Genomic DNA, 18,362 nt, shown 5'->3' on the forward strand with positions numbered 1-18,362 from the left:
GAGCCGAGAGAGTCCACTCACCCATTGCTTTGTGAACAATTTACAGGCTCCAAGTGGCTGGAAAAGGAACATTTGCCAATCCTGCTAAAATCAGCTGGCTTAATCGCAAGTTTGAGATAGATGCTCTGAGACTCATAAAGGCAGTTGAGAAAAGTTATGGAAGATCATCGTTAATGGTCAAACAAATAAGTTCTTTGCTGGAAGGTAAATATTAATTTGGCTGTTACAGAAGCATCCAAGACTTTGTGACAGTACAATCTCCCTCAATCTGATGCCTTCCTGGATCTTTCAGAATTACAGCTATGACAGTGCTGACCTGGGACTGGTTTTCCTTCTGGGAATTGTAGAAGTAATAATCCAGCCAGTGACTTTCTGGTATTCATCTGGTGGAGAGAGTTTTGCCTGAAAAGGTCAAACCTTTGCCAATGCAAATGTTGTTGCAGCAGAGATGTTCACTTTGAACACATGCATACCAGAAGGCTGGATTCCCACGGTGTGCTAAGCTATCAAGCGATTTGCCCGATTTTGACATAATGTAATACTGTATGTGAACTCAGCCACTGTAGTTTTTAAACCTTGGTGAGTTTAAATTATGGGTGGTTCAGCAAAAGCAGGATTAAACAAGAGCATTTGGTGCAATGTGAACTCAGCTGATTTGTTATAATTGAGCAGGATGCATATTTTGGAAATCTTACTGTAAAACCAAAGGAAACTGCTAGTTTCATTTAATAATAAACCTTTATTGTCAAAGTACAACATCTGTACATTGAGATTAGCTGAGCCTCCCCCCCCCGTGCTCTCTCCCCCCCAACACACAGTGACAACAAACCATCCATCCCACCACACTATGTGAACCAACTACACCACACACCGGCCTCCCAAGTCAATTCTGCATAAGATTATGTCCCATTTACCCCTAAACTCTAAAAAGCCATGCCCTACATGGCTTCCACAACTTCAGTGGTGGTGTAGTATAGTGGTTCAGGACTTGGAATGACAAAGGGAAGACTCAGATTCCAGTCTATCTTCAATCCCTGGGTGATTTTGGGCCAGTCCCTCTCCCTCAACCCAGCCCACAACAAAGTTTTGTTGATCGTGGGAAAAATGAGGGGGGGGAAACTTACACTCCTGAAGAAAAGGCATCTAACAAAATTGGGGATCTAGCAAATAAATAAATCTGCCTTCTGAAACCATGTACCTAGAACAGCTTTCCCAAACCTAGATATCTTCTGGACGGATGGCTTTCAGCTCCCAGCAGGTCTGGCCCTTGCTGAGAATTCTTGGCACTGAAAGTTGCCCATTCAGGTAAGGGAGAAATGACCCTGATTTGCCCGTCTAGCCAGTTACCTGTAGTGAAATCTGTGTGCCTTTTGAAGTAGGTTAAGATGAAGTAGCACAGGATGTAGAGACTGCCAAAAAGAAGGGTGCAGATCTGTGGGAGGAGAAGGAAAAACTGGTTAGAGATGCTGGTTACAAGTCATCCTCACTTCATCCAGAGCAAATGGAACACAATTTGGGATACTGTAGGGCAGGGGTGTCAAACTGCCGGCCCAAGGGGCCGGAAGCGTCACGCCAAAACCGCGCCCACCCCATTGCCGGCAATGGGGGAAAAAGTCGCGATACGCCGCAACACATCACATGACGTTGCGAGTTTGACACCCCTGCTGTAGGGTCATCATCTTCTCTATCTTACCAGTAGTTACTGAGCAAATCGGTTCTATTCCCATCACGGTGTTCAATGTTTTCCTTTATCAACATCTCTTTATGAAATTTCTTCAGACAACAAGCAGCCAGGAGGTTTGAGATAAGCCACATTTCTTCCTCTAATTTTATTTGGGTTCCCTAACATTCTTTTTAACAATAGCTGGGAAGGGGCAGTGATTTAAGAGCTGGAGAGAACAAAACAAAACAAGGAAATATTAAAGCAGGAAACTATCGGCCTTTTCTTGCAAATGCAGCCTACATGCTTACATACAAGATTTAGACTGGGTTCAAACGTACATAAAGCAAAGGTGGTGGTAAGAGATTGCAGCAATAATGCCACATGTTTGAAGAGCGCCAACATTGGAAAACCCAGGAAACCACATTTACGGTTGAGGGAAAGATACCTAGAGCAGCAACGTGGCTGACAAGAGAATTACAAAAGAGAAACCGTTTCAGGAAAGTGTTGAAAACATCAGTTTCTAAAGAAGGCTTAGAAGTCATCCCATCCCCCCAAGTCTAGCTTACAATTGAAAGAAAGAGTGGATGGAAAAGTGAAATGGGAGGAAAAGTGGATCAGCAAGTTTCATCCTTTCTTTTAGCCCAGGGGTAGGCAACCTTGACTCTTTTATGACTCGTGGACTTCAACTCCCAGAATTCCTGAGCCAGCATGGCTCAGCTTGGAAACCTCTCCCTTTCCCCTCAGCATGGCTGGCTCAGGAATTGAAGTCCACAACTCATAAAAGAGCCAAGATTGCCAACCCCTGCTCTAGCCTGACTGCTATATCTTTATTCGACATCTTAGCTATTCCATTGCCAGCTCATCCTTAATATTTGGAATATTATAACAATGGGAAGAAAGTAATTTTTTTTAACAAATGCATCTTTAAAAGATTAAAAGATTTGAGAGTAAAACGATGATGGTTTGCATCTGTTCAGACTTTCTTCCAGTTGAAGCCACATTTGCCTCGTCTAGTAACTTCACAGAAAATGGAAAATGTACCCTCCCAATATAGCCCATACATTTCTGAGAACAGGATTTAACAGAAGTTAAAACAACAAAACTAATACATGAAAAGAAGATCCCATCAGTGGAGCTATGTAAACAAGACAGGCCTAAATCTGAAAAAATCAAATGGTCAGAGTTCTAGGCAAATAAACATTTCAAAATAATCCTGTTATTTTTTTGTGTGGAATGAGCATTAAGTTGCTCTCCAGCCCCAACAACTACTAGTTACAAGTTTACTGGGCTGCCCAAGGATATTCAGGTGGTGCTCCTGAAACATACCAGGTTTAATTTAAAGACTCATCTTTTTGCATTCTTAGGTTCCAAAATCTTGTTCTTCAAGAAAGAAAGCAACCGTCTGTAAGACAATTAAATGCTGCAGCCTCCTAGCCCACCTTGCTTGCACTAGGGAGCTATTTTAAAACATGACCAAGGTTGCACACTATCCTTTTTTCAATGTGGTGGTATCCAAATACGATGGATTTCCAAAATCCCTCCACCATAGTAGCCAACAGAGCTAGATTCTCACAGAATCTATTCTAGAATATTCCCAATTAACCATATCAAAGAATTGAAGTTATATATAAAAAAGAGATTGCTACCAAAAAGTAACCAATTCTTTTTGAATCCCTTCAAATTCTGCCAGCTTGCTTAACTTTTTGCAACTACTTAGTAAAGGAAATAGCATTTGTTAGCAAAACTAAACACTCTGGCTTGCATCTGGACAACTCCTACTCCTCCCAGGAGCAGAGTAATAAGCACAGTTGAGACCCCCTTCGGGGAATTTCAGCCGTAAGAAAAATGACCACATATACGTGGTATCTCAGCTTTACAACAGGAACAAGGTTCCAGTGTTTAGAAATACAGAAGTCTAGTGAAAATGATGAAGCTTACAGAGAAAGCCAAACTAATTTCCTTGATTAGGAAAAAGACAATATCTAAGTTTATTGCTCACCAGAAACCCCCTAAAGACATTTCGCATGAAACAGAAAAAAATGAACTGGAGTTTTATAGCTTTGATGATTAGAAAAAAACAAAAAAAAAGCTTTTGTTTTTGTAACCACAGAGTAAGAGGTAATTTTGTAATTGTAGTTATATTTATAAGAGAATATTTGTAGATCAGGATTGAACTGTGAGATCCTTGGTGGTCTCTGAGCTTGATTGTTTGTTGAAGATGTTTCATTGCCCAAACTAGGTAACATCATCATGTGTTTTTTGTTGTTGTTGTTGATGATGATGATACTCTTACCTAGTTTGGGTAATGAAAGGTCTGTAAACAAACAATCAAGCTGAGACAGCACCAAGGACCCCATTGTAGTTATATTTGCTGCAAAAAAATGGGAAGCTGCTTCTATTTCTTTTCATTTTATTTTTGCCCTTTTTTCCTTTACTTTATATTAGTTCTTATTTTAAAAAAAACTTTTTTTTTCAAAACTCTTAATAAAACGAAATTACAGAAATGCACAAGTTTGAAAGCAGGGGAAGAACAAAGCCTGGGAGAAAATAAGGAAGATACAGCCAAGCATTTTTTATTTATTCTTTTTTGAAAGCAGGAAGCCATGACTTCAATTTTATATCAATCCCATTCCCATCTTTCTTCTGTGTGGAAAGAGGAACAAACAGCTTGTAGTGTACAGTCTCTTCTCATCCAAAAGGGAAGCAGAAGAGCAAAACAAAATTACTCTGAGCCAGCTGGCATCCTGTAGTATGATGTGCTTTGGCGTTGCTGCCTGAGAGATGACCTAGCAGAGTGCTATGCAGTCAAGCAGGAAGAAGTGGTTTTTTTCTCCACCTCCTCTATGATGCCCCCAAATTAACCTTCAAACACAAAAGGAGCATCCTGGGTTCCAAACGAATCAATCCGGACAGCTCTTCATTTCATTTCTTCATTACCACAGATTAAAGTACCCCTAGCCAAGGAGCCAGCAGCCTTTCTTAACAAAGCAAAAGGCTTCCCTTATGGGCTACTCTAATGTAAACACAGATGGTTCCTGCCCTCCAAGCTTTATTGAGATAGGAAGCTGAATGCTGCATAGAGCCGTGGTGGCGAACCTACGGCACGCGTGCCACAGGTGCCACGCAGAGCCCTCCCTGTGGGCATGCGCGCCGTCATCCCAGTCCTAGGCCTTCTTTTTTTTATTAAAAAGTTTTAGAATACATTTTAGCTTTAACAAACAACAAAAAAAAGAAAAAGAAACCCCCCCCCGCCCCCTTCCCTCCCACCCTCCCCAACCCCACCCTCCCTGTCCCCTCCCCTCCCCACTTCCCAGAGCAGAATACAGGGTATAAAAATACAAACAATCATAATCTATCTTACGCAAACAATCCTGAACTATATAGACTATCGAACTTTAACTCATATAGATAAACTCCAAACATATATATATATATATACATCATATCAATAATTATTCAAAAACAAGATAATACTTTTCAATCTACCCAATAAAAACAATCACAAATAAAACAATTTATATCAATTGTCTAAAGCTGTTCTTCTTCCCAACTAAGCTTTAAATTCATATTATCCTGATATATTATACAAATTAAAATACCATAGATTACTTCCAAACTTAAAAATTTTTTATATAATCACATCATTCTTATATTCTTATATTCTATTACCTACTCCAATATTGCCCATAAAAGTATTACAAATTAATTTCAATCACACATAAAACAATTTATATCAGTTTTATAAAACTATTCTTCTATCCAACTAAACTTTAACATACTAAAACCAAGTTTATACAACCTTTCCTTCTCCTAATGTATTATACAACTTAAAATACCATACATTACCTTCCAGGCTTAAAACTTTCCATCCAAATAACAAAGCATAACCTACAGAATATCAATAAACACTACTACAAATCTTCCCAATTAAATTTTCATAATCATCTTAAAACTAAAGCAACACAAAATATTATATAATTATTTTATAAGGGTGAAAAATGAATCCCCAAATACTTAATCCTTCTAGCATCCTTATTACATTATTATCTCTTGCAATTATGCAACTAAATCCTCAGGTTTGCTTCATCTTCCAGAAGCAGCACACCTCTTCCAATTTCTGGCCTTCTCCCGTGGTGATGAAATTTGACCCACTCCTGTAGCTTTCACATCTGTCTGCGTTAACCCTTCAACATCTTGTGGATTCTCTCTGGAACGTTGAGGCTCTCTGTCACCTTTTTTCTTTGTAGACTCCAAAGACGGTATGGGGACTGCTTTTAAAACATTACTGTAAAAGTCACGTGCCTGAATCACCGTGGTAAAACAATGCCTCGTACCTTCATAAGTCACCACCATACCCTCTGGTATTTGCCATCTAAACTTAATATCACGTCGTCTCAATTCTTTTGTCAAAAAAGCAAATTCCTTCCTTTTTCTTAAAATTCTTGCAGGAATCTCTTTTAAAATCAAAACTTTTTGCTCATCCATTACAAAATCAATATTATAGGAGGCCTGGATAACTTCATTTCTAATCTTTCTCTTTGTAAAATAAACCACCACATCTCTGGGTAATTTCCTTTGTCTTGCGATCCACGAATTAACACGGAAGATTTTATCTATATCTTCCATTATTTCATCTGCTAGTCGCTCCAACACCCCTTCCAAAACCTCAGAAACCATTTTCGTCAAATTTTCCTTAGGATTTTCTTTTAGGCCTCTGATTCTCAAAGCAAACTCCATCTGAGAATACTGTGTCAAAATCAAATCATAATCCATTTTCTCTATCACATTTTCAGTTTCTGTCATTTTGGCTTCCATTCTAATATCATTTTGAACAAGATCTTCCACTCTTTCATCCAAAATCTCAATGCTTTTAGCCATATTTGACATTACAGATGTGATGTCTGCTCTCATTTCTGCTAATTTCTCTGTAAACTTCTCCTCCAACTTTTTCTCCATTATCTCAACAAATTGTTGCATTTGCTTTTCCATAGTCTCTTGCAGCAAACTCTGCAAATCTTTTACTGTAAAAGCTGATACAGATTCAGATGCAGAGGACAATGAAGTTTTCACCGAAGACTGCTGCCTCAGGGCAGGAACTTTAGAAGATATAGCCGCCATTTTCACCCTCTATTGTTAACTACGCACTTTCACTTGCAGATTCAGCAAAGTCCATTGAGTTAAAGATCAAAACATCATCTTCACCAAAATCTCCTGCATCGCTCTGCCTGCGTCCTTGTTCTCAAAAGCTCTTCCTTGCTAGCAGGGATGGTTGCGAACGCCCTGTTCTGCTCCAAAAAACCCGGAGCAGAGACGCCTCGCAGTCCGGAGCATGCCCAGGCTTCGGGGGGGGGGGGGGCTCAATCCTTCTGCCACCAAAACTCTAAGTTCTGGCGGCCTCGGAGAGCTCTACCCCTACCTGGAGGCTCACCCCCTCCTCTTCTCCCGAGGTGGGGGCTTCCGAGCCGCCGAACAGCTGATCGGCACGCCCACCCAACGGGCCATGCCCACCCAGCATCCGATGATACATAAGTGGGTTTTCGGTTGCAGCTTGGGCACTTGGTCTCTAAAAGGTTCGCCATCAGTGGCATAGAGCATTCATCAAGTAACCTGGAGGGCTTCAAAAACCCTGGAAGAGACAAGACTCCAGAAGCTGGAGACCGTGCCAGGCATTTCTAATTACTGCACTAATCCTTGTAATCACCATTAGGATCCCTAAATCATAGCCTGGCTCACACGCTATACGATCCCCATGGTTTGCTTAGTCACAATTTATCAAATAATTTTCAGTTGGAGCATTAAGTATTTACACCTTTCAAAATTTCTTCAACTAGCTCTGGCTCCCATTTAATATCACAATGGACAGGTCGTCCTCAGCTTACAGCCATTCGCTTAGTGACTGTTTGAAGTTGCAATGGCACTGGAAAAAGTGACTCATGACAGTTTTTCACCCCTATGACCGTTGCCACATCCCTGGGGTCATGTGACCAAAAGTTAGACACTTGGCAACTGACTCATATTTACGACGGTTGCAGTGTCCCGGGCTCATGGGATCACCTTTCATAACCTTCTGACAAGCAAAGTGAATGGGGAAGCCATATTTACTTAACAACCGAGTTACTAACTTAAGAACTGTGGTGATTCACTTAACAACTGTGGCACGGAAGGTTGTAAAATGCAGCAAAATTCATTTAACAACCATTTTGCTTAGCAACAGAAATGTTGGGCTCAATTGTGGTCGTAAGTCGAGAACTATCGGTCATCCCCTTAAGGGAACTGAGCTACTTCTGATTCTGCTCCACTATATTGCTGGTGATTTTTTAAAAAAATGAATCACCTTGGATCTGTGATGTTCACATTGACGGGAGCTCTTGTTTCACTCCATTTTATGGGTCCTGGGTTCAAAGCAATCGTTACCCACTCTATTCTTGCCAATAAATTTTAAAGTTCAGTGCCTGGATGTGTCTCTTTCTGCACATATTGGTTGAACTGCTAACCAGACAGCCACTGTATCAACACACCAACATGGATACCCACTTGGTAAAAGGCCTACAGTAATTGCAGGATTTCATTTTCACAACTACAGAACAACATGTCCAGAAAAAACTCAATGCTTCCTTTGTATGATTTCCCTAGCAACCATTTTGTGTGTGTGTGTGTGTGTGTGTGTGTGTGTGCGCGCGCGCGCCTCTATGCATGGAAGTAGTGGCAAGCGTGTGTGCACCCCCACTTCTGTGAACAGGCGTGTGCGCGTGCTGCATTTACATGAGCGGTGGGCATGCATACCTGCCACTTGCACAAATGGATGAGTGTGTACGCGCTTACCAGATGCTCGCACGGGACCATCCCCTTTCCCCTCTCACCCTGCCCCTGCTGGTCCACAAAGCCAGAAAGGTTGGGAAACTCTGTTCTAAATTATGGAGGGTGTGCTAATCATTTATTTTATTTTACTTTGTGTACCAGGAAAAAATTTTAAATTCCACAATCGAGGTAACTCACGAGTATACATCTCTCCTGGCAAGCTGGAGGCAGCATTTTTGGCTTATAGTCCTTTCTGTGTTCCACAGGAAGACAACTGTGAGCCAGGACCAAACTGTCTGATTTTACATCACTGATGATACAAATATATTTACAAAAATGCAGAGAGCTTATTTATGATTCTTTTATTGAACCTATGTCCAAGGTAAAATTTGTCATTTATAAGCTATGATTTGTGGCTTTGTATACTGTTTGCATTTACATAATATACTGTATATACTCATGGATAAGCCAAGAATTTTAGGTGCCAAAATGCTTCCAAAAAATCAGGCTTGGTTTACGTGAGGATGGGCTAATCCATAAGAATGTATGAGGATTCTTTTTTCAAAGTATCCATATTCACATATACACTTGAATATAAGCCCATTTATGGATAAGACGACACTTGAATGCAGGTAGACTTATGCACAGGTGGTGCATTTTTTGTGATATTTTGGTAAACATTTGAAGGTTGGATTATGTGCAGAAAGGCATATTAAACGTGCGTAAAACTGAATGTATTCAGAATGGAATGATGAATCAAACAAAACTTACGCAGTCTGTGACACACAGACAGGGCAAGTGCCCTGCTCTAATCTATACCACTTCAGGTTGCTAAACCAACTTCTTTCAAAGGAGGGAGCATTATCTGAAGCCTATGATAACACAGAGCTCAGGAGAAGAGGGCAATGCCAGCCTCTTCCGAAACTGACTCTACTAGAATCCTGTAGGAGCAGAAGCCTAATCCTTGTGCCAAGCATGCCTAGCAACCCTGCTATCTGATTTCCAGTTCGCCTTGCAAAAAAATTCCAGAGGTTATTATAGCAGGTACAAATCTTACGCAAGCAGAAGCAAAGAGTCAGACACGGAAAGTCCAGAGTTAGTGCTCCACGTTGTCTCTGCTGAGGTAAGGAGTTTCTTCTGGGAATTGGGCCAATTTGGATCGGGGAGGAAGCAGATAACAACAGCCTCACGGTTTCAGCTGGGAGAAAACAGAGTCCTGCAACGGTTTTGTCTCACTGCTCCCTTGAGTGAACCCCAGTTCTAAATGGAACTAGGACCTTTTAGCGGTATTTGCTCAGAAGAGAATATAGGATTATTTGCCCAGAGAAAGAACACACACGTGAAAGAGGGGGAGAGGGAGGCACCGTGAAGGTTGAGAAAAACACTCTGCATCAGAGTGCATTATTTTTCCAGGATCAGGAGCCAAGTTTTCCATAGACAAAAGCATTTTCAATGGATTCGAATGCTGTGGATGCAGCTCACTTGCAAGACAAGCTTCTTCAAGGCTCACATGAAAGGACTGAGTTTTGCAAAAATAATGGAAGCAAAGTACCTTTGATACCTAACTGTGATGGAATGTGCACCTGGAAAAGGGGGGGGGGAATCCAGGCATGAGCACCAAGGCGTCCCAGGGTGGAGGCAAAAGCCTAATTTAAGAGATTGTGCAATCCCAAATTGGATGGCGGAAGAAGGAAGAGGTTCAGAGTAGCCACACCATAGAACAGCGGTCTTCAAACTTGGGCCTTTTATGACTTGTGGACTTCAACTCCCAGAATTCCTCAGCCAGGCACACTGGCTGAAGAATTCTGGGAGTTGCAAGTCTACAAGTCATAAAAGGGCCAGGTCTGAAGACCCCTGCCATAGAATCTCAGGATATGTCTAGTAAGTAAGGTTATAGCTTTGGTCTGGCAAGATTCTGTCCATTAGGTGTAAGCAAATCAAAGATTGGACTGGATTTCACTGTGGTGTCTGTGAGCTTGGATCTGAAAAAAAAAGGCAGCTATACTCTTAAAGCTTCAAGTGTTTTATCTCATTTCTGGATGGCATGAATATTCCCCCAATTCTGCAGCAGTTGCATCAGTTTGAAATTGGTTTCTGCACCACCAATTCTGATTTGTAAATACATTTACAGCATGCTACCTTCATTCTTTAGATGAGGTTTCTTCATGCATATCTGTTAGGATCGATCTTGGCCTCATTCTTTTGTGCTATGAAATTAGAACAAGCTGGCATGAGAAAGTAGGCCTGTTGCCCTGAAATCTAGGCCAAACAAGGCCCAGCTGAATAAAGCCTCCTAGAACGGCACTTCTAATTAACTGAAAATTAAAACATGGAAGGATGGAAAAATATAACCTGACAGTAAACAAGCATCATGGAATCCTCCCCGGCATGGAAGAGATGATAAGGAAGTTCTTCCCTTCTTTTCAAAGATAAGATTTTGGCTTTCAAAGCACTTGTTGGCAAGTGCATTTAATTGGCAATAAGTTTTTTCTACATGTTTCTGCTCCTTTCAAAGGCGTCCACTATAAGCAGCTCAGAGTTTGTTCATATACACAACCTCTATCTGGTCCTTACCAAGTTGGCTGTATCCAAAATTATTCTGGCATACAAACTCCATGGGATTATTCCATGGGAGCACCAACAGCCTTTTATTTGTTTACTTACATTTATCAGACGTTTATCTCATCTTTATTTTTATAAATAGCTTTGGTGGAGCAGTGGGCTAATGCCTCCTTAAGTAACACCAGCTGCCTGCAATTAGTGCAGGTTCGAGTCCCACCAGGCTCAAGGTTGACTCAGACTTCCATCCTTCCAAGGTAGGTAAAATGAGGACCCAGATTGTTGGGGGCAATAAGCTGACTTTGTAATAATGCCGCTTGGGTGTGTGTGTGAAAGCCCTAATAAGCAGGCATATACATAGAATCAAGGCTATTGTTAAGCACATTGATTTGTGCTTAGACTGTAAGCCACCCTGAGTCTTCGGAGAAGGGCGGGATATAAATGGGATTAAGAAAAAAAAGCTCAGAGACGGTGAAGATACATAATGCTTCTCCCTCATCCTATTTTCTCCACAACAACCCTGCAAGGAGGGTTGGGCTGAGAAAGAGTGACTGGCCCGAAGTCAAATCAGGGGGATGTATTTTTGCAATTCAGCTACCACACTTTCTTTGAAATGAATGAATGAATCACTCAATCAACATAACTGTCACAATGAACTTTAGTACAAAATCTGATATAATAAGAACCCTTACTCAGCAGACTGCAGGGTTACCATGGTTGAACAATACTTTGTAATAATCAGCAGGAATAAAATAGTATATACATCAACCATGTGTGAATCTCAACTAATGGTATATCTATCAGTCTGTGTGATTTCTCAGCAAAGAGGGAGAATAAAAAAACCGGAACATAAAGTTGACAAATCAGAATATATTTGACATTCAAATGCTTGTAACAAGTTAATCTGTCAGGTTCCTGGCAATGCTAGCTTAAAAAAAATTCTCTATTGCCCGTTAATGTCTGTTTTAAAGAATTAAATTTAATATTATATATAAAATATTAAACATTTTTTGTTATGAGCTATGTGGTGGTCTGCAATTCCTCTGCTGTAGATTATTTTAATTATTTTGGTAAAAGATGCAATCTGCCACAGAACAGCCTCTGAAAAGAACAGTAGAGGGGGAGGGAGAGAGAGAGAGAGCGCAGGATCATTCATAGCAGTAAGAAGTTCTTATTAGTAATAGCCAGACGATAGATCTTGCAAGTAGAAAAGTTGTTAGCCATTCAGTTCTAGATGCTCAATTTCACCAAAATCATCTACAAATCGGGATATTTCCCCCATTGCAAAAAGCATACATCTCTGCAGATTTCTTTAGTTTACATGACAAAGAAGGCAAGATGCACACATCCAAATAAGCCATTTCTGTATGTGGGTTATATGGTTTTTGGTCTTAGTAGAGTGTCTAAGTTCAGTCCCTTCAGTTTATAAATCTTAATCTATGGCTTAATGTGCCTTTTCAAACTAACTATGGCTATCCAGTTGTGGCTTTTAAAACAAGCTAAAGAAAGAAATCATAAATTAGCATAGTGCATCAACCCAGCCAATAAAAGGATACATGATAGATTATTTCTAAAATTTTCCTTTTTTTTTTCTTTTCAAAACAAGTGATTTCAGGGCCAGTGAAGTCAGTTGGCAATTCAAAAGTATGCCGTTATATAATGCAATATCGATGGAATTAACTTCCACAAGTTAATACATATAAGGAACAATTGCTGGAATTGAGTATCCCGAGTGCCGCGTAACAGTGAGCGCCTGTTACTCGTCCCAGCTTCTGCCAACCTAGCAGTTCGAAAGCACGTAAAAATGCAAGTAGAAAAATAGGGACCACTACGGTGGGAAGGTAACAGCGTTCCGTGCGCCTTTGGCGTCTAGTCATGCCGGCCACATGACCACGGAGACGTCCTCAGACAAGCGCTGGCTCTTCGGCTTTGAAACGGAGATGAGCACCGGCCCCTAGAGTTGGAAATGACTAGCACACATGTGCGGGGGAACCTTTACCTTTACCTTTAGTTTAATGAAGAAAAGGACGAGGGGTGACATGATAACAGTGTTCCAATAATCTCAGGGGCTGCCACAAAGAAGAGGGAGTCAAGCTATTCTCCAAAGCGCCCGAAGGCAGGACAAGAAGCAACGGATGGAAACTAGTCAAGCAGAAGCAACCTAGAACTAAGGAGAAACTTCCTGACAGTTAGAACAATTAACCAGTGGAACAACCTGCCTCCAGAAGCGGTGGATGCTCCAAAACTGGAGATTTTTAAGAAGAGATTGGACAGCCATTTGTCTGAAATGATATAGGGTTTCCTGCCTGAGCAGGGGGTTGGACTAGATGACTTCTAAGGTCCCTTCCAACTTTATTAGTATTATAACCCAAATATTGGCTACCAAAGAACGTGATTTTCAGAAACCAGGTATGCATGGAAAATTATTCTATGAACTTCATTATTCAGGATAGTAAAGAGTTCCAGGATCAGAAGAGGTATGGTAGTACTGAGTATCATTGCTGGGTGAAGCAACAACAGGGGAAGTAATAGACACCACAGAATCATATGTGATTTCCAGAATCATTTACAGTACTTGATCTTGAAAAAACAGATACTGGACCAGGTGGAACTTGATCAAGTGGGGGCTTTCTGATCTTAAATTCTCAGTGCTCCCTTGTCACATGTGCCAGTGATTTAATATTTCTCCAAGGTTAACATAATACTCGGAAAACTCATTATGCATACCAACTAGGCACTGAGGACTAAATGCTTGTCTTGCATAACTCCCAAGTACTATATATTGCCTGCTAAGCAGACACCTAGACGTAACACAACTCCAAAGGCCTACCAATGTGTTGACTCCAGAGATGGAACTCTGGACTAACCTTTGGCACACAAAACCACGCTGGAAAAGCTAATTTTCCCCTTCCCATCCTCCCAAAGTTCTCACAACCTGTTTAGACCAGAGATTCCCAACCTTTTGGGCACCAGGGACCGGTTTCGTGGAGAAAGGTTTTTCCATGGACTTGAGAATGCATGGAAGAGATGGATAGATTATATTCAGAATAAATATGGGACTAAAAAGTTTCACTTAGCATTTGTATAAGTAACGGATTTATATGATGTACAATTAGCTTGTAGTCATTTTATTAAGAGTTAAAGTGCAATACAATTTAATATCTTATTGTTGTTTGCATATTTTAGATTATGTTTGTTTGTATTTTTACACCCTGTATTTAGCTCTGGGAAGTCGGGGAGGGGAGAGTTGGGGAGGTTTGGGGAGAGGGGAGGGGGAGGGGAGGGGTTTTGTATTAAAAATGTACTGTAAAACTTTTCAATTAAAAAAAAGAGAATGCATGGTTTTGTGTGCTGCCTGCATCCCACAGATTGCTTGTTTGTGTGGCCCGGTTGCTAGCATGCCGTGGCCCGGTACTGGTCCACGGACCAGGGGTTGGGGTTGGTTTAGATCATGGTGAGCTTTGAGAATGGTTGCTCTGAACAGAAAAGGATAAACAAATAAAGATGCAATGGACCTCTCTCTGAAATATAACTTAACTGCTTGGGCATTTGATATCAAAACAGAGTTCTCTGCATGAACTAGTGAATGCTCTGGTCCATAAACATGACACTGGATCAGGAGAGAAGAAATGACATTAAACTAATAAACCACAATTGGCTGGCTTCTCACAACACCCTAAGTCAAAATTCTACACTCAATCTTTCATGGAAGTTAAACATAGGATGGTGTATGAAACCATAATGTACTTTGTAGGTAGGAAGTTAAGTGGGTAGTAGAGGAGGAAGTATACAATCAAGAAAGACAGGCAAGAAAAAACTTGCCTTTGTTCAACTTGTCATCATTTTAACAGAATAACAACAATCCCCAGTCAGTGGCCCAGAAATTCAGCTTTACCAGGCACAAAGATTAAAATGCTGTTTTCTCTAGAAAACCCTATGCCATGTTATCAACATAGCTTGGAATGAAGCAATTTACCACTTTAATGTTGTTGTTGTTAGCTGCGAAGTCGTGTCCGACCCATCGCGACCCTATGGACAACGTTCCTCCAGGCCTTCCTGTCCTACCACTTTAATAAGTCACATTAATATACATGTAAGCCACAACTTTTCTGCTTTTGAGAACCACCTGATGACAGGTATTTTAAACATTTGAATTTTTCATTCAAAATTTCATAACTACTTATTTCAACTCTCTGGGCATTACAATTTCTTAATTTCTAATGACATTTATGAAGCAAGCAGGATTAAACTGAAATCGCTTATGAAGAGCCAGGTGCACCTTCAAAGTAACATGTAAAGCTCTTCACATCCAACACATTTGCAAATATAAAACAGAACAGTGAGTTCCCCAAGACAAAAGCCTCACTAGACTTGTGTATGTTTCACTGAAGCGTCTCATGTGCTTGGATGATAGAAAAATGTTGTATTTACTTTTAAAAATCTAAAACCAAAAAGTCCCAGCTTCAAACTCTTCCTCAGCTTCTAAGGCCTCCAGGCACCCGAGGCCAACCACTATTAATTACCTTAACATATTTGTTACTTCATATACTTCATTGCTATCATACTGCTGATAGAAATTATTTTGCCAAATTGCCACTGAAGAGTAGGAAGAATGGAGAGATTGCTTGCCCCCTTGAATTGACTTTTTTCCAGATTCTAAACAAGGTTTAAAATCTTTCCTTTAACCCCTCTCCATCTTACCGTATTTTCCTCTCTTCTTTTTTTAAAGATTCTACCAGAAAGAGAGAGGTGAAGATGTGCAATGTGTCCTGCTCTCCTATACCTCAGGTCTAGGCTGATTCTGCCATTTTGGAAATGCTCTGCTAGTTGTCTAAATGTTAATTTGCTTTTGCGGCACTTTGGATATGGTCCAATCCTGAAACAAGCCTGTTAATTCAGGAATCCAAACTACATCCATACTACAGCCATTCCAGAGAATTTGTTTCTGAAAACTGCCAAACCACCTCGTTTCCTGTAATGGCCAAAGCTGTGTGGCTTGATTGAACATTCCAGAGTTCTCTAGAACATTTCATTCCCAGGTGCACATATAATCGCATATAAGCACTGATGTTACCTAGTGCTTTTCAGAAAGAAGTGTCTTTACTTTGTAGGCAATATTAATCATTAGTTTTAATTAGTTCACATATATCTGATCATATCCTGTACCTATATATAAATATGCATTGCATCCACATTTATTGGGTAAGAAATCCACCTGGGTTCAGGTGGCATGGCAACTGGAGGTTGGCAAAGTTGGACAGTCCATAAGATTTTTTTTTGTCTGCCTTGGTATATTTATTCATTTGTATTCCCACTTTTATTAGTTTTACAAATAACTCAAGGCACCGAACCTATCCAACACAAATTCCTCCTCCTATTTTCTCAATAACAACCACCCCTGGGAGACGAGTTGGGCTGAGTGTGTGTGACTGGCCCAAAATCTCCCAGCCAGTTTTCATGCCTAAAGTGAGACTAGAACTCAGGGTCTCCTGGTTTCTAACCTGGTATCTTTGCCACTAGACCAAACTTGTTCTGGCTACCTTCCTTCCAACTGAAAACAATATGAAGTATGGAAAATATAATTTAAAGAGAGAAGCTTGTGCAATAGAGCTGAAAAGAGCTACAGAATCATCTCTTTTAATTACTCTTTTCATTATTAGCAAATGAACTTATTGTCACATCCTTGAAGAAAGCCGGAATAGAAATGGACATTTTAAAAAGTTTTCCCCAAATTGGCACCTAGTAGGAAACTCAGAAGGTCGGCAGTTTGGCGGGTCAAATCCAGAGTGCCGCGTAGCAGAGTGAGCACCTGTTACTCGTCCCAGCTTCTGCCAACCTAGCAGTTCGAAAGCACGTAAAAATGCGCCTTTGGTGTCTAGTCATGCCGGCCACATGACCACGGAGACGTCCTCGGACAAGCGCTGGCTCTTCGGCTTTGAAACGGAGATAAGCACCGGCCCCTAGAGTTGGAAACGACTAGCATGCATGTGCGGGGGAACCTTTGCCTTTACCTTTAGGAAACTTAATGCTAAACATTAAGCCAAGGTTAATCTTCACACTACAAGCTTAGCCAAAAAACACAATGGTGCAACACGATGACCTGATTCACACAATAAAGTTATACGGCTTTTTGGTTTGGGCAACCATGATTTAATGCATAAACATAGTCAATGTGTTGCAGTCCAAAATAACTGTAACTGGAGGGCACCAAATTGTATGGTTGTAAACATACGGATTGGCTTTTGTCCCTGGCAGCAAGCAATTCTAGTTAGTTCTCAGCTATAACTTGCTTCCTTCTAATTCCTCTTCAATTACCTTAGATAAAAGAGCACAGAAGAATGTAATTTTACCAAACAGGAGGGCTAATGGCATTCACTGCTCTTCAGCTTTAAATTCCTGGTCTCTTTTTTTCCTTAGTGCTTCCACTCGCCTTGACAAAACCACCATCCCCCGTAGTCGATTTTTTTTTGTCTTCATTAACGGGAATAAAATACAAATCCTTCCCCTTTTTCAAAGGTATTGGACTACAAGTCCCTTATTTACTGGGGATAAAGAGGCTAAAATTCTAGTCATATGAAAAAAAACAATGGGGCGGGGGGACCCAATTCGGCTTATCATTAACAACCAGTGTACTCACAATACACTCTCGGACCCTCTCGTGGAATAACTGCTCCCGCGCAGACAGCAGGTCGTGATCCCCCAAATTCATTCTTTGGACAGCATGGCTGAAAGTTTGTAGGGCTGGCAGAGGGGCCGGGGGAAGCAGGAGACAGGGCTCCCAGAACCCCAGCGTAGCCGCCACCACGAATCCTCCTTTCTTGCTCGTTAAGGGACAACTTCTAGAACGTTGCAACACTCAACCCGCGTCACAATTCAGGTCCACCCGCCACGGAGGAAGCTCCGTGTTGCATCGTTAAAGACACCGAAGTAAGTATCGCCTGACTCAACTAACCCCCACTATGAGATTAATGACGATGGAAAGGAAAAGGTAGAGCTTATAACTTCCCCACATCCCCTCCCGAGGAAAAGAGCCGATTGGCTAGATAAGGGCTTACCTGCTGCTTTTCATTGGTTGTCTCTAGAAGCCAAAGCTCGGTTCATAGGCTGAGCTGAGCGTTCATTTTTTTTTTGCCGCCCATTGATGTCGGTGATGGAGTAGCGTCCTCTAGTGGCTGGCCCCGCTTTCCTTGTACTGAAGGGTTTTAATTAATTGAGAAGCTTCGGTTATTTCAAGGAAGGTTTGTTAACTTTAAACCAGGGGTCTTCAAACTTGACCCTTTTATGACTTGAGCACTTCAAATCCCAGAATTCCTCAGCCAGCGTGCCTGGTTGAGGAATTCTG

At 41.0% G+C, this 18,362-nt stretch overlaps 1 protein-coding gene across 1 annotated transcript in view; it reads right to left on the bottom strand.

Moving 5' to 3' along the window:
* Positions 1-17,985, bottom strand: part of LMBR1L (limb development membrane protein 1 like) — a 43,739-nt gene extending 25,754 nt beyond the window's left edge. Inside the window, exons 1-2 of the mRNA XM_083353041.1 lie at positions 17,658-17,985; positions 1,348-1,432 (exon numbers count right to left, since the gene is read on the bottom strand). Of these exons, the coding sequence (XP_083209167.1) occupies positions 1,348-1,432; positions 17,658-17,729 (157 nt within the window). The 5' untranslated portion in view covers positions 17,730-17,985. The remainder of the gene's footprint in view (positions 1-1,347; positions 1,433-17,657) is intronic.
* Between the last annotated feature and the right edge of the window lie 377 nt (positions 17,986-18,362).

Source organism: Vipera ursinii (genome assembly GCF_947247035.1).
Source record: "Vipera ursinii genome assembly, chromosome: 2".
NCBI lineage: Eukaryota > Metazoa > Chordata > Lepidosauria > Squamata > Viperidae > Vipera > Vipera ursinii.